Here is a 19,267-nt window from a genome sequence, read left to right as displayed (position 1 = left end):
TCTATCCTAATCTTTTTTTTTTAAATCTAATTGGGGATTATTTAATCTTTTCATTTATTTATAATATTAATCATTACCATTTATATGTTACTCAAATTGGTAAAGAATAATTAAAATTTTCAACAATTGTATATCCACCAATTTACAAGTTCTTAAGCCAGAACATATTTTCCCTAATAAACAAATTTTGAATACATTGTCTAAAAAAAATTGTCACAGTAATTTCTTAAGAAAACTAAAAAGACTATTCTACATATTAACAAAAAAAAAATCATGTAAATATTGTACGTTGAAAAGAGAAAAGGTCTCTCACCCTGGTCGCAAAGAAAATCCTTTAAAATCCTTGAAAATCTTAAAAACTTGTTGGATAAATAGTAGATCTTCGATGAAAATATGGACATGTAGAAGATTTTAGCAGAAAATCCTTTTTGTAGTTTTTGGAACAATTTTCACCTACTGGCAGCTTTTACCACGACCTGAATTTTTTCATCGACTGGCTTTACCACAAGATGAGGCCAAATTCTCCAACTTTTTGTAAAAAGGATTGCAACTCTTTTTATAAAGGCTTAAATTTTATTTTATTTTTGCTTTAGACATCAATTTATGTTGGGCCTGCCTTGACGTGTTGGCTAACAAACCATGAACTCTAAACCTCAAACTGTACAGTCTCTTTAAACCCTTTTGATACAAAATCTCAACAGCAACGAGAATATATATTAGTTCCCAAGAATACATGAACGATCCCATGAAGAAGATTATACCCAACACGTGTTACACGTCTATGTTTTCAGTTCGGAGTATGAAATTGTGTGACATTATGGTATCATCAGAATGAAAATTTAAACATACTTTTAAGCGTAATAATATCCTCAAAGGTTTTAGCAAAAAATAACATTGTAGGTGTCAAATCCAACATAGAAACACAATATAGATATACGAAAAATAATCTAAGTTAACGCGCTCAATGAAGAATGTGAAAATTTAAATGAACGCAAATACACAATCATGAAATTTTTTGTTTAAAGAACAAAAAAAAAGTGATTACGAATAAAAGCAAGTCAAATGTTCAACTTAGTCATGTAAAGACTTTTTAATAATCTTCGGTCAACTAGGTTTTCTTCCACCTATTTCTACGTGTGGTGTGACACGAAGTCGGCCGTATGATTTAATAGGTTTTAAAGAAAAAGAAAAAAATAAACTCACCTCTAATCTTTTTTTTTCTCGCAAACTAACCTCTAATATACATTATTCTTTCTGAAAATTATATACATTTTTAAAAAATATTTGATTTTTTAATTCGTTCTAGTCAAATTTAAATGTTGGCTTAATTAAGCAAAGCTAGTCACTTAGTTGATATTTAGTATCACCTTAATAATAATAATGTAATGTTTTTGGAAGACCACGTATTTTCCTCATAAGGCCTGGATAACGCGTTACTTCTCCAAAATGACCAAAAAAAGTCTTCTCTAAGGTATGTTATTAAATCATTTAAATTAATATAGTCTACTTGCAAATTCCGTCACGTAATTAGACTGAATTGGTTATCTTCTTCAAAACTATCATTTTATTTGACCCGTAGTCTCTCCGATCCCCTTGTAGTTATGAAATCATCATAGTTATGTCTCTTTTCCATCATCTCGTGTCTCGTTTTCTTTCATTATGGCTTTTAATTTTCCTCGTCTTCTTAGTATTATCACTCGGGAAATCTCAAAAGGAAGCTTTACAAGTTAAAGTGGGGATTGTTCTTGGCAGTAATGTGACATTAGCAGATTTGAGCTTGCGAGCTATCAATATGTCTCTGTCGGAATTTTATAATACTCATAATGGCTTCAAGACAAGGATTGTCCTCAACGTCCGAGACTCCAAACAAACTGTTGTTGGTGCTGCCGCTTCAGGTACTCGATCTTGCGTACATTAAATTTTATTACAATATGTTGTTAATGCTATATTTTAATATGATATTTATAATTGTATGCCTTGAAAGCCTTGCCTATAGCACATGAACAATCCTAATGTTATGGAAACACTTTTTCTTTTTATAAAATATAGTCAACTGTCTAGGTTTTTTTTTATATAAATATAAATATATTTTTTAACACAGAGTTTAAATGCATTACACTTATAATGCAAACGGTAAATAACCTTAACTCTGTAGCTTTATACTTGATAAAGAAGAGGGAAGTGGTGGCCATTATTGGACCAGGGACTTCAATGCAAGCTCCATTTTTAATCAACCTTGGAAACCAATCTAAAGTTCCAATCATTTCATTCTCTGCAACAAGCCCTCTTCTTGATTCCCTCCGTAGTCCATATTTCATCAGAGCCACTCACGACGATTCGTCTCAAGTCCAAGCCATTAGCGCCATCATAGAGTCATTTAGATGGAGAGAAGTTGTGCCTATATATGTAGACAATGAGTTCGGAGAAGGTATTCTTCCTAACTTAGTTGATGCTTTTCAAGAGATTAATGTTCGTATCCGATACCGAAGTGCCATCTCATTACATTACTCTGATGATCAAATCAAGAAAGAGCTTTACAAACTAATGACCATGCCTACTAGGGTTTTTATCGTGCACATGCTGCCTGATCTCGGGTCAAGACTCTTTTCGATAGCAAAAGAGATTGATATGCTGAGCAAAGGATATGTATGGATAGTCACAAATGGTATAGCTGATCTCATGAGTATAATGGGGGAATCAAGCTTGGTGAATATGCATGGTGTCTTGGGCGTCAAGACATATTTTGCAAAATCCAAAGAGCTACTACATCTTGAAGCTCGTTGGCAAAAAAGATTCGGAGGAGAAGAGCTGAACAACTTTGCATGTTGGGCTTATGATGCTGCCACAGCACTTGCAATGTCAGTTGAGGAAATTAGGCACGTAAACATGAGTTTCAACACGACCAAAGAAGACACTTCAAGAGATGATATTGGGACTGATCTTGATGAACTCGGCGTTGCTCTATCTGGTCCCAAGCTTCTTGATGCCTTGTCAACAGTCAGTTTCAAAGGTGTTGCCGGGAGATTTCAGCTAAAAAACGGAAAGCTAGAGGCGACGACTTTCAAGATTATCAATATAGAGGAAAGCGGTGAAAGAACGGTTGGATTTTGGAAATCAAAAGTAGGATTAGTAAAGAGCTTAAGAGTAGATAAAGTGTCTCACAGCTCCCGTCGCCTTAGACCGATAATATGGCCTGGTGACACTATTTTTGTGCCTAAAGGTTGGGAATTCCCAACAAACGCAAAGAAGCTGCGAATAGCAGTTCCAAAGAAGGATGGTTTCAACAATTTTGTTGAGGTAACCAAGGATGAAAATACTAATGTTCCAACGGTCACCGGGTTTTGCATAGATGTTTTCAACACGGTAATGAGCCAAATGCCATATGCTGTCTCCTATGAGTACATCCCCTTTGATACGCCTGATGGAAAACCTCGTGGAAGTTACGATGAAATGGTTTATAATGTGTTTCTTGGGGTAAGTTACTCTGATCCCTAACCATTTGAAAAAACAATTCCTCTTTTTTTTTTTTCTTTCTTATATACATACATAATCATGAGACCTGTAAAAGTTTTTTTTTGTTTTTGATAGTTAAGGCGTCTACAATAGGGTGGAGAGCCAATATTGAGCTAAAATGTTAATATCTTTTTTACAAATGATGTTGACAGGAGTTTGATGGAGCTGTAGGTGATACAACAATTTTGGCTAATCGGTCGCATTATGTTGATTTCGCGTTGCCATACTCGGAGACCGGAATTGTATTCCTTGTACCAGTCAAGGATGGGAAAGAAAAAGGAGAATGGGTCTTCTTAAAGCCTTTAACAAAGGAGCTATGGTTGGTCACTGCTGCTTCTTTTCTCTACATTGGAATCATGGTTTGGATTTTTGAGTACCAAGCAGATGAGGAGTTCAGGGAACAGATGATAATTGATAAAATATCTAGTGTGTTCTACTTCTCGTTTTCGACTCTCTTTTTCGCACACAGTGAGTTAATCTCTGTCACACACAACTTCAGCTACTAACCATTACCAATTTACTTGAAAATCTTTGAAACAAGAAAACTGATCTACAAACATTTTCTTTATAGGGAGGCCATCAGAGAGCTTTTTTACAAGGGTTCTTGTTGTGGTTTGGTGCTTTGTGTTGCTAATTCTGACTCAGAGCTACACAGCAACACTGACATCGATGCTGACAGTTCAAGAGCTTCGACCAACAGTGAGACACATGGATGATTTGAGGAAGAGCGGAGTGAACATTGGATATCAAACTGGTTCGTTTACATTCGAAAGGCTGAAACAAATGCGTTTCGATGAATCGAGGTTAAAGACATATAATTCTCCTGAAGAGATGCGTGAACTTTTTCTTCACAAGAGCAGCAATGGCGGGATTGATGCTGCGTTCGATGAGGTCGCTTATATCAAGCTTTTCATGGCTAAGTATTGCTCAGAGTATTCCATCATCGAGCCTACCTTTAAGGCTGATGGCTTTGGCTTTGTAAGTGGAGCTGATTGCTTTTTATTTAGACTTTTAATGGTGGCAGCAGAAGAGAGGTACACCGCTTGTAGTCAAAACCACTTTTAGCTAACATTCAAACGTTTTGGCCTGTACGCACCAAACTTGTGAACGATGAACTAAAAGCAGCTTTCTACACTGGCACCATTCAGAAGTGATACTAAATCTCAATGATTTTTGCAGGCATTTCCACTAGGATCTCCATTGGTGTCAGATATTTCAAGACAGATCTTGAACATAACAGAGGGAGATGCCATGAAAGCTATAGAGAACAAGTGGTTCCTTGGAGAAAAACATTGTCTGGACTCGACTACATCAGATTCTCCAATCCAGCTCGACCACCACAGCTTTGAAGCTCTATTTCTGATCGTCTTTGTTGTTTCTGTGATTCTACTCTTACTCATGTTGGCTTCTAGAGGATACCAAGAGAGACAACACAATGCTTCACCCAATCTACCAAATGATCAAGCCAATGCAGCTCAAGAAGAAGTCAATGAAGAAGGTAATGTTGGAGATCATATTGTGGAAGTCGACACAGCTTTGGTCCGTCGTAAGAAACTGACCTCAAACACTATACCCATTAGAAGAGTTGCGCCACTATCAAGGCTAAAGTCAGCATAGTCAAACCTAAACTCTAGATTTCTTTCACTGTTTAGATTGCATAATCATAATATTTAAGGAATCCTTTTCTCAAATATGTTTAAATGTATCTAAGATAGACTGATGCAAACTTAAATCTTACCTACTACTATTACATGAAATATTTGTTCATTGGTCAGCATAAAAGACGGTATTTACGTTCAGGATTCTTATCAACATTCAATAATATTCGCTTTGCATCAAACTAGATCAATTCACTAGGAACATTTAATCAATGATCAAGCCAAAGAATAAATCCTGAAATCTTAATATTTTAAAGATAACCATCACTAGTACAAAAAACAGGAGAGCTCTCAACTGTGCGCGATTTGGAGAGTAGCTCAATCTCATTTTTCAAGAGTTACAAAACGGTCTAAATATATGGAAAAACTTGTCCTCATAGAAAAGTCTAAAATAGCGAAGCAACAAACGGTGTGAGAGATAGTTGTGGACCTCCATGACCCCTTTGAACACCTAAAAGGTTGAAATCTGAAGAGGTTCGTTCCTCAGAGATGATGCTACTTGTTTAAGACGGCACTGAGCAAAGAATACGAAGAAGAAACTAAGTTAATATCAATACCAGACAAAACCAGCCTTTTTCACATTTAGTAATGGGATTTAAAACTTACTGTAAGTCGATGTATCAATCTGCTCAGGAAGCTCCTTTATATCGACCTCAAACCTCTCTTGAACCTGTCCAACATTTATACTTGCCACTTTACTAAATACCCAACTCAATATCATGGGGACTTTTTCCATGGAATTTATTAAAAGATCAAACACCATACCTGATTAAGGACCTCTGAATCTGAAGCAGATGCAACAAATGTGATTGCAAGACCCTTGGTTCCAAATCTACCAGCTCTCCCAACCTATCCCATACACACAGCAAAACGGTAAAGTTACAAGAGCCCTTTCATCAACGATCAAATAATAAATCTCAGGATTATATACTTACCCTATGAAGATAGGTATCCGCAGAATCTGGCATGTCATAGTTGATAACAATGTTGACACGCTCTATGTCAATCCCTCTTCCTACCAAGTCAGTCGCCACAAGGATCCTCTTGTGCCCTTCCTTGAAACTTTTGTATCGAGTCAACCTACATAACATATCGTATTAGGCTTAAGAATTGGACTCTCCATGAGGGCTTTAAGAGCAGGTAGGGTCCTTCAGAAACATTGAATTTTTAAGAGAATGTACAAACCTCTCTTCTTGAGACATGCCAGAGTGTATGCATATTGAGGGGAAATTGCATTCCACCAGTAACTTGTTCAGCTCCGCAGCCCTGCTCACGCTCTTCACAAAAATGACAACTTGATTGAAGTCCAACGCATCAAGAAGGTCATTCAACTTGCGATTTTTCTCCATCTCGCTCAGTTTGATGTAGTGCTGTTACAGTAGAACAGAAAAAAGGTCACTTAAGTATCAAACAACAACATATATTTACATTGAATACGAAGACCTCAAACCAGTTAAACGTACCTGGACAAGTCCATGAAGAGTCAACTTGGCTTCATCATCAACATATATTTCCATTGGCTGAAAGGAACAGATACCAGGTAAGAAGTATTAGCTAGCTTTCCTCAGGAAATGATTTACACTACAAAAGTGAAGATGGATGGAGATCCCCTGAACTGAGATCCTCGTCCACCTTTTCTCTTCAAAGATGTGAGTTTTGCTATGAAACATCAATATTGCTCGGAACATTGAGACCCATACGAGCACGATGAAACCTTGGGAAAACACAGTACCCCGACCCAAAACCCACCCACCACTGCTAGATTTTCAAAGAAATTGAAACTGAATAAAAGGTTAAGATGAAAGGAAATCCTGTTGTGCAACGGTCACTCAATCATACCAAAGCTACAGAGTCTCCACTCAGAGTTCTCAACCCCTACAAACTACCCAAAGCATTATTAGGTTGAGATCCTTCCAGAGATCAGTTGCAACTTTTCCAGGGCAGAACAACAGAAGATGCTCAAATAATGCTATGATCACCGATAGAAACCATACCAAAGCTAAAGAGTCTCACACTCACAGTCTCGTTCTCTAGAAACTACCCAAAGCATTATTGGATTGAGACCCATCCAGAGATCAGTTTCAGCTTTTCAAGGGCAGAACCGCAGAAGATGCTCAAATAATGCTATGATCACCCATAGAAGGCTAAAAATAGATGAAAACTAGAAGACTTGCAAAGGGAGAGAGAATTGGCCATGGAACATTACATCTTGCATAAACTTCTTGCAGACTGGGCGTATCTCTTTGCTGAGCGTTGCTGAGAACATCATTACTTGTTTGTCATGAGGAGTCATCTTGAAAATCTCCTGCACATCCCTTCGCATGTCTGGTAAAGACAAGTTGAAGTGTTAAAACATAAAATTATTCAGGGATCGATGTAATAATGATGTCAGAAATCAGCATACCAAGTGACTCGAGCATTTTATCACACTCATCAAGAATAAAATGCCTCACATTCTTCAAAGAGAGATCTTTCTCCCTGGCAAGTGCAAGCACTCGACCAGGGGTACCAACAACAATGTGAGGACATTCATTCTTCAGCAAGTCTTTGTGAATTTTAATGTTGACTCCACCATAGAACACCGAAACTTTTGTATCAGGCAGATAGGTACTGAATCGCACAAACTCATTGCAGATCTGCAAGTAATTTTCAGCATCAAGGCATAGTAAGCATTAGAGAACTTGAAGACGTAAAACACGACTATAAGCCAAGAACCTGAGTGAAACAAGAAGGTCATACCTGGTAAGCTAGCTCTCTTGTATGGCACAAGACAAGTGCAGAAACCTGGCCAGGAGATGGTTCAATCTGTTGTAGAGTAGACAGGACAAACACAGCAGTCTTCCCCATACCAGACTTTGCTTGGCAGATAACATCCATACCCAAGATAGCTTGAGGGATACATTCGTGTTGCACTGGTGGAGAACCAAAGAAAATAGCACCGAAGAAACCCTTTATAAGTAGATGATAACCTCCATATCTTTTAAATTGGTGGCTTTAGCACATGTTAAGCTCACTCCAAATCAATAGATCGAAATTAGCGTTTATTACCTGGAAAAAGTAATCAGTGAAACGTTAATAGACAGAAAACTAAAAAAAATTATTACAGGAAACTAAAGAAGAATTTAACCTTATAATCAACACAAAACTTTTGGATTTTGGACTTAGTTAGGTGATAAGCAAGGGACCCAGATAAAGTAAAATATCTTAAACCAACATATCTTCTCAAAACTAGACGAAGTACATATAATTAAAAGTCTCCGGACACCTAAAAAGCTTATGGAGAAGAAACTTCTGTAAATTCTACCATATCATTCAGATTCAGTAATAGAATGGTGAAAGGCAACAAAATTGAATTTTTATTGGTAATTACCTTCAGATGGATGTTCAAATCCTGAGTCAACAATAGCTCTGAGAAGCTCCGGTTTCAAAAGGAAGTCTCTGAATCCAGAACTGTGTATTCCCACGTACCCTCTGTCACAAAGAGAAAATACAATATGAGAAACACACGACAGTCTAATATTGGGTGGGTTTCAGGAATTATAGCAATGAAGAACTCAGTCAATTGTTATATGTTAAGCAACTAATTAAACACATACTGCTACTTGTTATCAAGTAGTAATCTAAGAATCGACAAATTTAAACACACAGTAGTATACATGAAACATATCGAGGAAACCATAAAACTCACTTTTTCACAGCTTCGCCGTTAACTTTGTTTCCAGAATCTGGGACCTTCTCGTCTTCTTCTTCATAGTCCAAGAGCTCCTCCTCGTAGGCTTCGTTGTCTCTAGCGTCTCCCATACTTCGCAAATTCAACAAGCTGCAGAGAAATTTCGGGTAAGATTCCAAATCCAAAACATTAACCTAAGATTCAGTAGGAAAGCATCTTCAGTTGGAACTTTGGATAAGCAATTGAGTTCTCGAGCGAGAATTTTACCTGAGATAAGGAGCAGAGTTAGTTGGATCTCGAAATCGACTAGGGTTTCGAAATCTCTGACTGAAGAAAATTAAATATCAACGCTGGGTTGGTGTCGTAAATATATATATACAGGGAGACTGGATAGGGTTGAGAATGGGCTTTACTTTAATGGGCCTAGAGTTTTTATGAATCGGCCTTTGTGCGCCGATTATTGAACTCAATGATGGGATCGAAGCAATTTTTTTTCTACGACGAATACGGTCAGGGTTCGTCTTGTAGGATAAGAACATTAGCCCAAAGATAGATTACAACAAATTGTTTTATGAGGATATTTTATTTCCTTTAATAATAACAACTAGATTTTTAACCCGTCTTATACCGCAGGGGACAATATTTTTTTTTTAAGTTAGTATATATAAAAGTTTGCAAATTGTATCTATCTATAAAATATTTTTATTTTATAGTTTACAATTGTTATTAAGTTACGTCCTGCTAAACTCGTCCCGCCAATCCGTCCCGTAAAAAAAACTATTTATTTTATTAATATTGATCTTATTTATGATATGTTTATGAATCATTGTCTAAATATTTTGTAATTTTGTAATAATTAATTGCTATCAAATATCTCTGTGGGTTGATGCGTATAATCGAATTGTTATAGTCATGCAAAAAAGCAATATCAAAAATGATAATTTTGTAATTTTTAAATGATGTTAAATATTTTGGAAGTTTTATTTTAGTAACTAATCGTGTAGTTAATGTAGAGAGATTTTGGGAATATAGTTAAATGTCAAATATTTAATTCGAAGATTTACTTTCTAATTATCAAAAATAATTATTAAATGCCAGTGGCAGCCACTGTAAATAAGTCTCAACTTGAGGTTTATTTTACAAAGTGGCTGCAAAAATGTATATGTATATATGTTTGTGTTTGAAGGACCAACAAAATTGTAGGCCCATTAATTAAAACAAGAGAATACTTAAATCGAACAATCTTTTATATCAATCAATACAACAAGCATGTATACTTTCATCACACAAAAAAATACAAATCTGTATATATTACATTTTTTTACATGTATTTTTGACAATTTTCTTACATGTATAATCGATAAATAAAGGAAATCCATCACATAATAAACTTTTTAAAAATATTAAAAACCGGAAAACAATGAAAACCCTTACCCCTTGTGGACTTGCAACAAGTTAAAGTCAAAAGTCAACTCCAATTCAGCAACTCCTCGATCATCTCCATAGCTAACTGATCCTCATCACTAATAATAGCTTCTTCTTCTTCTTCTTCTTTCTCAACGTTTTGTTTGTTCATCGTAGTCAACCCTAAGTCAACCGCACTTTCGTTGACTACGTTCCCAAGTTCGAGGCGCATGACCCAAGTCGGACTTGTTTTCGACCCGGCCCGTTTCTGCCAAACTCCAATGTGGGAACTGTCAGTATCAAGACGGAGACACGTCAAAGAAGGCGTTAGGTCTTTGCAGCTCTTCCTTAGCTTAGCGTTCAAAAGCTCAGATAATGACTTTGGTGACATCAACGGAGAGTTAACATCTTTAACGTGATCGGAGCCTTCCTCTGATTTTACGACAGGGAAATTGGTCTTAGCGTTTTGGCCGTTCATTAGAAGAGCCGCTTGGTCGTATGCTCTTGCAGCCGCTTCTGCCGTTTCGAAAGTTCCAAGCCACACTCTTCTCTTCCTGATTAATATATCACACACACGTGTAAATACTAAATACACTACATATGATGATATGAATTTTGAAATATAATTTTTAACGTTTTGGTATCATATAACATTCACGTTAAAAAAGGATTTTAGTAATTTTTATATTAGTTACAAAATCCAAGTAAACATTTCAATTAAGTTTTGAGCTGAAATCCAAACTAACCTTAGAAATTACCACATTTAATTTACAAAAATAATCAAAGAATCAAGTAGATGAAAATCAGTCGATAACTTAACTTTGATTAGCATGCATGGTTGGTTTTAACTTTTAATTCCTTTTAATATTTTGTAGATTGTTAAGCAATAGTAGAGCGTTTGTTTTAATATACAAATAAAGTTTTGATGAAATATACTAAAGAATAAAGATAGTAGCTTCATATGAGAAAAGCAACTACAACATTATATAATATGTAATCCTAAGCAGGAAAACAGTAAACAATGGAGATCATATATGTATATAGAGAGCCAATTACTTACAATAGAGGATGGCGAATCTCAGAGACCCAAGAACCCCATTGTCGCTGGCGGACACCTCGGAACTTCCTCGAATGTACCATCTTTTAGTTTCCTTCAAACTCTATATTTTCTGATTTGAAATTTAGGGTTTTAAGTTTCTCTCTCTTCTTAGCAGACACAACTCGGACAATCAGAAGAGAGAGAGAAAGATAGAGACTGATATAGTCCCTGATCCTACTGTGGTTCGTCCCCAACTAACTATTTATATAGGGCCTTAATTTGAAGTTTCTCTTTGTTTGTAAATTGACCTTTCTTCGATGATCTATATAAATTCGATTCACGTTGGTAATTAAGATATTTGAGCCCACTACTTTGTCTCACAAGCCTTAGTGAGGGACGTAACATCAATAGATATCTATTCTTTATTTATGAATACAACTTCCTTACTTTATTAGAATGAATCTAGTGAAGACACGACTCGTACCTTCGTTTCTAACGTTACTTTCATGCCATATAGGGACTCTCTTTTTTTTTTTTTTTCCCACGATCGACCCATATAGGGACTCATGCCTGAGTTTTAATACCCACAAAGAAACTAAAACATATATAGCTTTCTTTTATTTAAACATCAACATGCATTATATATATAGGATATATCATAGCTTTTTTTTATTATCATATAACTACATTATATATCATACCTTTATTTGCCAAAACATCAATTTGTTATAGATCTGTCTCCATTGACTGTCTCATCTCAACTACAGTTATAATCTGAGTCAACCTAAATTAGCAATAAGTTTTTCTTTCCACAAGACAGATCTATAACCTAATTCTGTACTTCAAACTTTGGGTGTACGTAGACATAATAACATAGCTCTAAGGCCACCTCGTAAGTTCGGCTCGAATTCCTGGTGCAGCTTTGTTTATCTTCCAGTTTAATTCAATTTACATGTTTGAATTAAAAATATATATATATATATATCTAAAAAAACAAAAACCAAAGAAATGTCGGTGGGTCGGGTGGTGAAAGGGCGTAGATATTTCAACGTTCATTTAAGGTTCAACGTATAATAGACCAATAACTTTTAAAACTTTGTGCTAAAATAAATGTATTCACAACATTTGCAATCATGTTTTTCAGTCCTATATTGTCAGACTATAATTGAAGTCATGAGTAAGGTGACGACGCTATGGGATGGATAGTAATGTTTGTAATATTTTCAAAGGTATTCACCAATATATAGTTCACATCTAGTTTGAACAAAAAAACTCACATATTGTAGTTTATCCCCCAATCGTTCTTTTTTCTGTTACCAACCAATGGAAATCCACAATTTGTTACCTAGAGACAAAGTAATGTATTACGTACGTTGCTTTCTCATAATAAACATGTATTAAATTTATGTATGTACACCATTCTCTTTCTCTTTTCCTCAATATGGACACAATTCTAATGTATGTGTCTTTCATGATTTTACTAAGTGATCAGAAGTGAAAACTAATATTAGCCATTGAAAAGACTATTCCATTCGTGTTTTTTTTTTTTTTTTTTTTTTTAATGGGTAATCTATCGCATCCGTTGAAATGCTGCAAATAGTTTTACATCTTTGTCTTTGTGTAATTTTTAAAGTTTGAGATATTTGTCAAATAAACAAATATACTATAACATTATCAATTATTAAAACGGCCGGTAACAATTAGAGGTACCAAAGACAGTGTTTTCATCTCTTTATGCACTACTTTACTTGTATCTCTTGTTTCTTCTACCTATTAGAGTATTGCTTACATATTTTTCCTGCTTAATGGTCTAAAGTATAAAAATAAAATAAAATATATCCATTCTAAAACTAAAGAACAAGTAACTCACTAGTATAAACTTCATACTTTCCATCTTTTAATATTAACTTTTATTTGAACCATATTTGACCTTAACCTAGTACCCAATCAAAAGCCTATAGAAATATCTTTCGTTTCTTTCTGGCAGAAGACTTTTCCAATATTGAGCTTCACCCTATGGACAAAGCTAATGAATAGAATAAATTTCATTTATGTGGGTAATTTACCACCGTAGCTAACATTACGAAAGTAGGTTTGCCATTGTCGATCGATTGGTAGATGGTTTCTTTTGCTTTTTGTTTATCTTCCTCAATTAAATGGAAAATAAGTATAGGTAGTTTATAAAAAAAGAGTTCCAATACAAAGTGTGTATAGCGTTCATCAATAGAGTGAAATGAAATTCGAAACACGAAAAGTATATTCTCATATAATCAATGTTTTGGTTTATGTCAATACTAATTTGAGTTAGATTAAAAACAAAATCATTGTTAGAGTTTTAACATTGTTCGTAATATATCAAAATGAATTGGTAAAATACGGTGCAATAAGATTAGCAAGGATGGTGGATCCCAAACTCTAACTCAAACTCTTAAAGCAATCCACTTTTTTCCCTTTAATTAACGTACCAACCCATTAAATGGTAACTGGTCCGAACCATTTAACCTTAGCTAATCTTCATCTAACCTAAATTAAGATATACACCCACAAAGGTCCTTCATATCAAGAAAAAAAAATAAAGTTGCCAAAGCTTTTTTTTCTAGATTTAAAAACCATGAATTAATTATTTCACTACTGGTCGACTTTTTGAGAAAATATTAAAGAGTATGGGTTGGCAGACTAAAGGCCGATACGCCGTTGCTCGATTGTCCTGATTTGTTTTGTAACACCAAATTAAAAAAATAATAATAATAAGTTGGTAAAACGGACGCATAATTATTTTATTTCCCTGGAATTTAACGTTGGTTCTTCCGGATGTTTTCTTTTTTTTCACAGTAACCTACTAGTAAGGTCTTTAACTTAAGCCAATATGGTGTTCAAAAAAAAAAAAAAAAAAACTTAAGCCAATATATAACAAACAAACATTTCGAAATAAAGAGACGTACTCATGTAAAGGCAGCATGGGCTTTACCTGCTAGGTCCAAAGGCTTGTGAGAGACTTATTAATAATAACCTTTTCCAATATGATTTGTTAGTGGGATTTTAGTCCCTTTTTTTTTTCGTCAAACCGTTAGTCACTTCGTGATATTCAGTCTATTTCCTTTCAATGTGGAATCTTATCAATATATGAGTACATTCACTCAACAAACCAAGTCAAACCAATCTTAATTATTGCAGCTTCCAGTTTATGTGCTCTTTAAGCTTTATTAACTAACCATTCACAAATGATTATCCATTTGTATCACCTATATTGTATGTTTTTGGAAGACCACGTCTTTGCCTCATTTGAGTAACGCGTTAACTATCCAAAATGACCAAAACAAGTCTTCTCTATACATCATCTTTGTATTAACAATTATCTCTTAAGTATAAAGTATGTATTAAACTAATAGTCTACTTGCAAATTCCAACAGGTAATTAATTAATAAGCGGAATTGGTCTCTTCAAAACTATCTATTTATTTATCTCGATCGTCTCTCCTCTTGTAATCATGCAATCTTAGTTATGTCTTTATTCAATCATCTTCTATCTCGTGCTCTTCCTTTATGGCTTTTATTTTTTATCAACTTCTTAGTATTACTCGGGAAATCTCAACAGGAAGTTTTACAAGTTCAAGTGGGAATTGTTCTTGACACTAATGCGACATTAGCAGCTTTGAGCTTACGAGCTATCAACATGTCTCTCTCTGAATTCTATAACACTCATAATGGCTTCAAGACGAGGATTGTCCTCAACATCCGAGATTCCAAACGAACTGTTGTTGGTGCTGCAGCTTCAGGTACTCTTCTTATCTTTCGTTATGAACATTCATCAGTCATGTATGAAATTTGATCTTACATATATTAACGTACTATCTTACAAAAAACAAAACATGGAAAATTTAATTTTTCTATACATATAACATATTATTACAATTCATTTCAGATAATATTCATTTTTGATTTATTTTTTATAATTTTATAATTTTTATTAAAATTTAATTTTTATTATTACAATTTATAATTTTTAAATTAGTAGAAGTATTTTAAATAAAAACTAGCTGGCGATCGCAGCAAGTTGAGCTCAAAGTCCCACATATAGTGACTTGAACAATCTCAATGATTAACGAAGGACTAGTTCTTTCTATAATCGTCAACGTTGTCTAAGAGCATCATTATTGGTTGTCTCTTAGATTAATTCTTAGGATAAGAACATCTCCTTTTAACTCTTATATAAGAGACAAAATGACAAAATGTCTCTTATATAAGAGTTAAAATGAGATGTTCTTAGTAATCAATGACCAAAAAAAATCCTACGAACTAATCTAAGAAACAACCAATAATGATGCTCTAAGTCTTCTGATAGATCTAAAGATCCTTGTCTTAGGAAGTGACTGTGTTGTCTAAATTGGCAAATGATGAGTCCTATTGATTCGAAAGTAAAGATCGTTCCAAAATCAGCAATAATTTAAAACATGAGAAAATCTATATATTTTTCATGAAATTCAATGAAAGAGACATCAAAATTAAAATAGATCTAGTATATAAGAATAAACTGGAATTCTAGAATTTTATAGTTAGAAAATAATAGTGTTTGACATGATAGATTTGTATATCATGTATTGAATTTGAAGGCAATTTGAATTGGATCCCACGGATCAAATCTCAAGTCCTCTCTACATCATATTTTATAGAAGCTATGTTTTAGTCATTTCTAAGCACATTTTGAGAAATGACTTCTCAAATAGGAAATATTAACTTAAACTTTGCAGCTTTATACTTGATAAAGAAGAGGGAAGTGGTGGCCATTATAGGACCAGGGAATTCAATGCAAGCACCATTTTTAATCAACCTCGGAAATCAATCTCAAGTTCCCATAATTTCATTCTCTGCGTCAAGCCCTGTTCTTGATTCTCTCCGTAGTCCATATTTCATCAGAGCTACACACGATGACTCATCTCAAGTGCACGCCATTAGCGCCATCATAGAGTCATTTAGATGGAGGGAAGTTGTGCCTATTTATGCAGACAATGAGTTCGGAGAAGGTATTCTTCCTTACTTAGTTGATGCTTTTCAAGAGATCAACGTTCGTATCCGATACCGAAGTGCCATATCAGTCCATTCCACTGATGACCTAGTCAAGAAAGAGCTTTACAAACTAATGACCATGCCCACTAGGGTTTTTATCGTGCACATGTTGCCTGATCTCGGATCGAGGCTTTTCTCGATAGCAAAAGAGATTGGTATGATGACTAAAGGATATGTATGGATTGTCACAAATGGTATAGCTGATCAAATGAGTGTAATGGGGGAATCAAGCTTGGAGAATATGCATGGTGTCTTGGGCGTCAAGACATATTTCTCAAGATCAAAAGAGCTAATGTATCTTGAAACTCGTTGGCGAAAAAGATTCGGAGGAGAAGAGCTAAACAATTTTGAATGTTGGGGTTATGATACGGCCACAGCACTTGCAATGTCAATTGAGGAAATCAGTAGTAACGTAAACATGAGTTTCAGTCAGACCAAAAGAAACACTTCAAGAGATGATACTGGGACAGATCTTGATGATCTCAGCTTTGCTCTCTCTGGTCCCAAGCTTCTTCAAGCGTTGGCAACAGTCAGTTTCAAAGGCGTTGCCGGAAGATTTCAGCTAAAAAACGGAAAGCTAGAGGCGACGACTTTCAAGATAGTCAATATAGAGGAAAGTGGGGAAAGAACAGTTGGATTTTGGAAATCAAAAGTAGGACTAGTGAAGAGCTTAAGAGTGAATCAAACAGGCATTAAAATATCACACAGCTCGCACCGCCTTAGACCGATAATATGGCCAGGGGACACTATTTTTGTGCCTAAAGGTTGGGAATTCCCAACAAACGCAAAGAAGCTGCGAATAGCAGTTCCAAAGAAGGATGGTTTCAATAATTTTGTGGAGGTAACAAAAGATGCAAATACTAATGCTCCAACGATCACCGGGTTTTGCATAGATGTTTTCGACACGGCAATGAGACAAATGCCTTATGCTGTCCCCTATGAGTACATACCCTTTGAAACTCCTGATGGAAAACCCCGTGGAAGTTATGACGAAATGGTTTATCATGTATTTCTTGGGGTAAGTTACATATTGATCCCTAAGTTTTTTCTTTTTTCTTTTTTTGATCATAAATGTAAATTATTAGCCGAAATCATGAGACCTTTATAAAACTTTTTCTTGTTCTTACAGGAGTTTGATGGAGCAGTAGGGGATACCACAATCTTAGCTAATCGGTCTACATACGTAGATTTCGCGTTGCCATACTCGGAGACGGGTATTGTAGTCGTGGTACCCGTCAAGGATGAGAGGGAAAAAGGAAAATGGGTCTTCTTAAAGCCTTTAACAAGGGAGCTCTGGTTCCTCACTGCAGCTTCTTTTCTCTACATTGGGATCATGGTTTGGATTTTTGAGTACCAAGCAAGTGGTGATTTCAGGAAACAGAGCATTATTAATAAAATATCTAATGTGTTCTACTTCTCATTTTCGACTCTCTTTTTCGCACACAGTGAGTTTTTTTTTTTTTTTTTTTGTTGTCACACATCTTCAGCTTCTAATCATTCCAATTACTTGCAAATCTTTGAAAAAAGAATCTGATATAACCACATTTTTTTATAGTGAGGCCATCGGAGAGCATTTTCACAAGGGTTCTTGTGGTAGTTTGGTGCTTTGTGTTGCTTATTCTGACTCAGAGCTACACAGCAACATTGACATCGATGCTGACGGTTCAAGAACTTCGACCAACAGTGAGACACATGGATGATCTGAGGAACAGTGGAGTTAACATTGGATATCAAACTGGTTCCTTTACATTCGAAAGGCTGAAACAAATGGGTTACAAAGAATCGAGGTTAAAGACTTATGATACTCCTCAGGAAATGCATGAGCTTTTTCTTAAAAAGAGCAGCAATGGTGGTATTGATGCTGCATTCGACGAAGTCGCTTATGTCAAGCTTTTCATGGCTAAATATTGCTCAAAATATACCATTATCGAGCCTACCTTTAAGGCTGATGGCTTTGGCTTTGTAAGTAAACCTGGTTACTTTTATCTAGGCTTTGAATAGTGGCAGAGGATGGGGCGGGACTAGTACAAACCGCTTTTAGCTACCACTAAAAAGTATTGGTCTATAGCATTACGAATAAAATATAGACTCTATCCATGCTACGAAAATATGTTCAAACCATCGAGTTTGTTCTTAATATGATTTTGAAATGTGTTTTTGGATCTCCATTTTTTTTGTAGGCCTTTCCATTGGGATCTCCTTTGGTGCCAGATCTTTCAAGACAGATCTTGAATATAACGGAGGGAGAGACCATGAAAGCTATAGAGAATAAGTGGCTCCTCGGAGAAAAACATTGTCTTGACTCAACCACATCGGATTCTCCAATCCGGCTCGATCACCACAGCTTTGAAGCTCTATTTACGATCGTCTTTGTTGTTTCTATGCTTCTACTCTTAGCCATGTTGGTTTGTAGAAGATACCGCCAAGAAAGCAAAAGCGGCGAGATCAATGCTAATAATTCGCCAACAGATGGTAACATGAGAGCTCCACCTAATCAGCCAACAGATGATAACATGAGAGCTCCGACTAGTCCGCCAATTGATGATCAAGTCCTTGAGCCACCTGGTCCAGCATTAAATGAAGCCGATGATCAAGATCAGCTTCTGAATGATGAAGTTAATGTTGGAGATCGAAATGAAGTAGATATTATTGTGGAAGTCGACCCAACTTTGGTTCACCGTAGAAATCTGATCACCTCAAAAACAATACCCACCCGAAGAGCTGCACTATTCTCGAGGATTAAGTCTGCATAGGCTCTGATCGTAGTCTTTCTGAATGAACCTAATTATTATGTTCTTTTGCGTGTTGTTTTTTGAGTTTTTTCTCATGCAAAGGCAACAGACTTGCCTCTTAAAAAGTCAAAAGACAAATAGGCAAGGACACATTGACTCCTTCAAGTTGCCTTTTTCCCCTAACCATT

The 19,267-nt window shown here is 35.5% G+C and overlaps 4 protein-coding genes and 2 long non-coding RNA genes across 19 annotated transcripts; 4 read left to right on the top strand and 2 right to left on the bottom strand.

The window, feature by feature from the left end:
• Positions 1–1,390: 1,390 nt before the first annotated feature.
• On the top strand, positions 1,391–1,695 carry AT5G01865. The gene has a single exon (NR_142553.1). It is a non-coding gene; the product is annotated as an other RNA (long non-coding RNA).
• On the top strand, positions 1,544–5,341 carry GLR2.5 (glutamate receptor 2.5). 11 transcript variants are annotated; one of them, NM_001343168.1, is made up of 5 exons: positions 1,544–1,895; positions 2,156–3,474; positions 3,666–3,981; positions 4,085–4,491; positions 4,693–5,296. In NM_001343168.1, the coding sequence occupies exons 1-5, from the start codon at positions 1,619–1,621 to the stop codon at positions 5,128–5,130; spliced, it is 2,757 nt and encodes a 918-aa protein (NP_001332219.1). In that variant the 5' UTR covers positions 1,544–1,618; the 3' UTR covers positions 5,131–5,296. The 11 variants fall into 11 exon arrangements, with proteins under 11 accessions (NP_001332219.1, NP_001332220.1, NP_001332215.1 ...); NM_001343167.1 differs by having other exon boundaries at positions 4,085–4,601; NM_001343163.1 differs by having other exon boundaries at positions 1,559–1,895; positions 4,085–4,547; positions 4,693–5,253.
• On the bottom strand, positions 5,322–9,187 carry UAP56b (DEAD/DEAH box RNA helicase family protein). Of its 3 annotated transcripts, NM_001161234.1 has the most exons (15): positions 9,109–9,186; positions 8,860–8,991; positions 8,542–8,642; positions 7,911–8,083; positions 7,576–7,807; positions 7,378–7,496; positions 7,166–7,208; positions 7,011–7,046; positions 6,788–6,885; positions 6,635–6,691; positions 6,357–6,541; positions 6,107–6,251; positions 5,937–6,020; positions 5,778–5,841; positions 5,346–5,685 (listed from the first exon to the last, which is right to left on the bottom strand). In NM_001161234.1, the coding sequence occupies exons 2-15, from the start codon at positions 8,970–8,972 to the stop codon at positions 5,675–5,677; spliced, it is 1,461 nt and encodes a 486-aa protein (NP_001154706.1). In that variant the 5' UTR covers positions 8,973–8,991; positions 9,109–9,186; the 3' UTR covers positions 5,346–5,674. The 3 variants fall into 3 exon arrangements, with proteins under 3 accessions (NP_568245.1, NP_001154706.1, NP_001154707.1); NM_001161235.1 differs by lacking the exon at positions 7,166–7,208 and having other exon boundaries at positions 6,840–6,926; NM_121158.4 differs by lacking the exons at positions 6,788–6,885; positions 7,011–7,046; positions 7,166–7,208 and having other exon boundaries at positions 5,322–5,685; positions 9,109–9,187.
• A 913-nt stretch (positions 9,188–10,100) lies between these two features.
• Positions 10,101–11,537, bottom strand: SHN2 (Integrase-type DNA-binding superfamily protein). Its single transcript, NM_121157.2, has 2 exons — positions 11,306–11,537; positions 10,101–10,799 (listed from the first exon to the last, which is right to left on the bottom strand). Exons 1-2 carry the CDS (start codon positions 11,383–11,385, stop codon positions 10,310–10,312), a joined length of 570 nt encoding a protein of 189 aa, NP_196680.1. The 5' UTR covers positions 11,386–11,537; the 3' UTR covers positions 10,101–10,309.
• On the top strand, positions 11,436–11,778 carry AT5G01855. The gene has a single exon (NR_142552.1). It is a non-coding gene; the product is annotated as an other RNA (long non-coding RNA).
• A 3,007-nt stretch (positions 11,779–14,785) lies between these two features.
• On the top strand, positions 14,786–19,123 carry GLR2.6 (glutamate receptor 2.6; the record flags this gene model as incomplete). 2 transcript variants are annotated; one of them, NM_121156.2, is made up of 5 exons in its annotated part: positions 14,786–15,059; positions 16,032–17,365; positions 17,477–17,683; positions 17,977–18,309; positions 18,528–19,123. In NM_121156.2, the coding sequence occupies 5 exons, from the start codon at positions 14,786–14,788 to the stop codon at positions 19,098–19,100; spliced, it is 2,721 nt and encodes a 906-aa protein (NP_196679.1). The 2 variants fall into 2 exon arrangements, with proteins under 2 accessions (NP_196679.1, NP_001330285.1); NM_001343161.1 differs by having other exon boundaries at positions 17,477–17,792; positions 17,903–18,309; positions 18,528–19,100.
• Between the last annotated feature and the right edge of the window lie 144 nt (positions 19,124–19,267).

The sequence above is a fragment of the Arabidopsis thaliana genome, chromosome 5 (genome assembly GCF_000001735.4).
Source record: "Arabidopsis thaliana chromosome 5, partial sequence".
In the NCBI taxonomy this organism is placed as follows: domain Eukaryota; kingdom Viridiplantae; phylum Streptophyta; class Magnoliopsida; order Brassicales; family Brassicaceae; genus Arabidopsis; species Arabidopsis thaliana.
The sequence above is the reverse complement of the archived record's forward strand: the minus strand, read 5'-3'. Positions and strand labels throughout refer to the sequence as shown.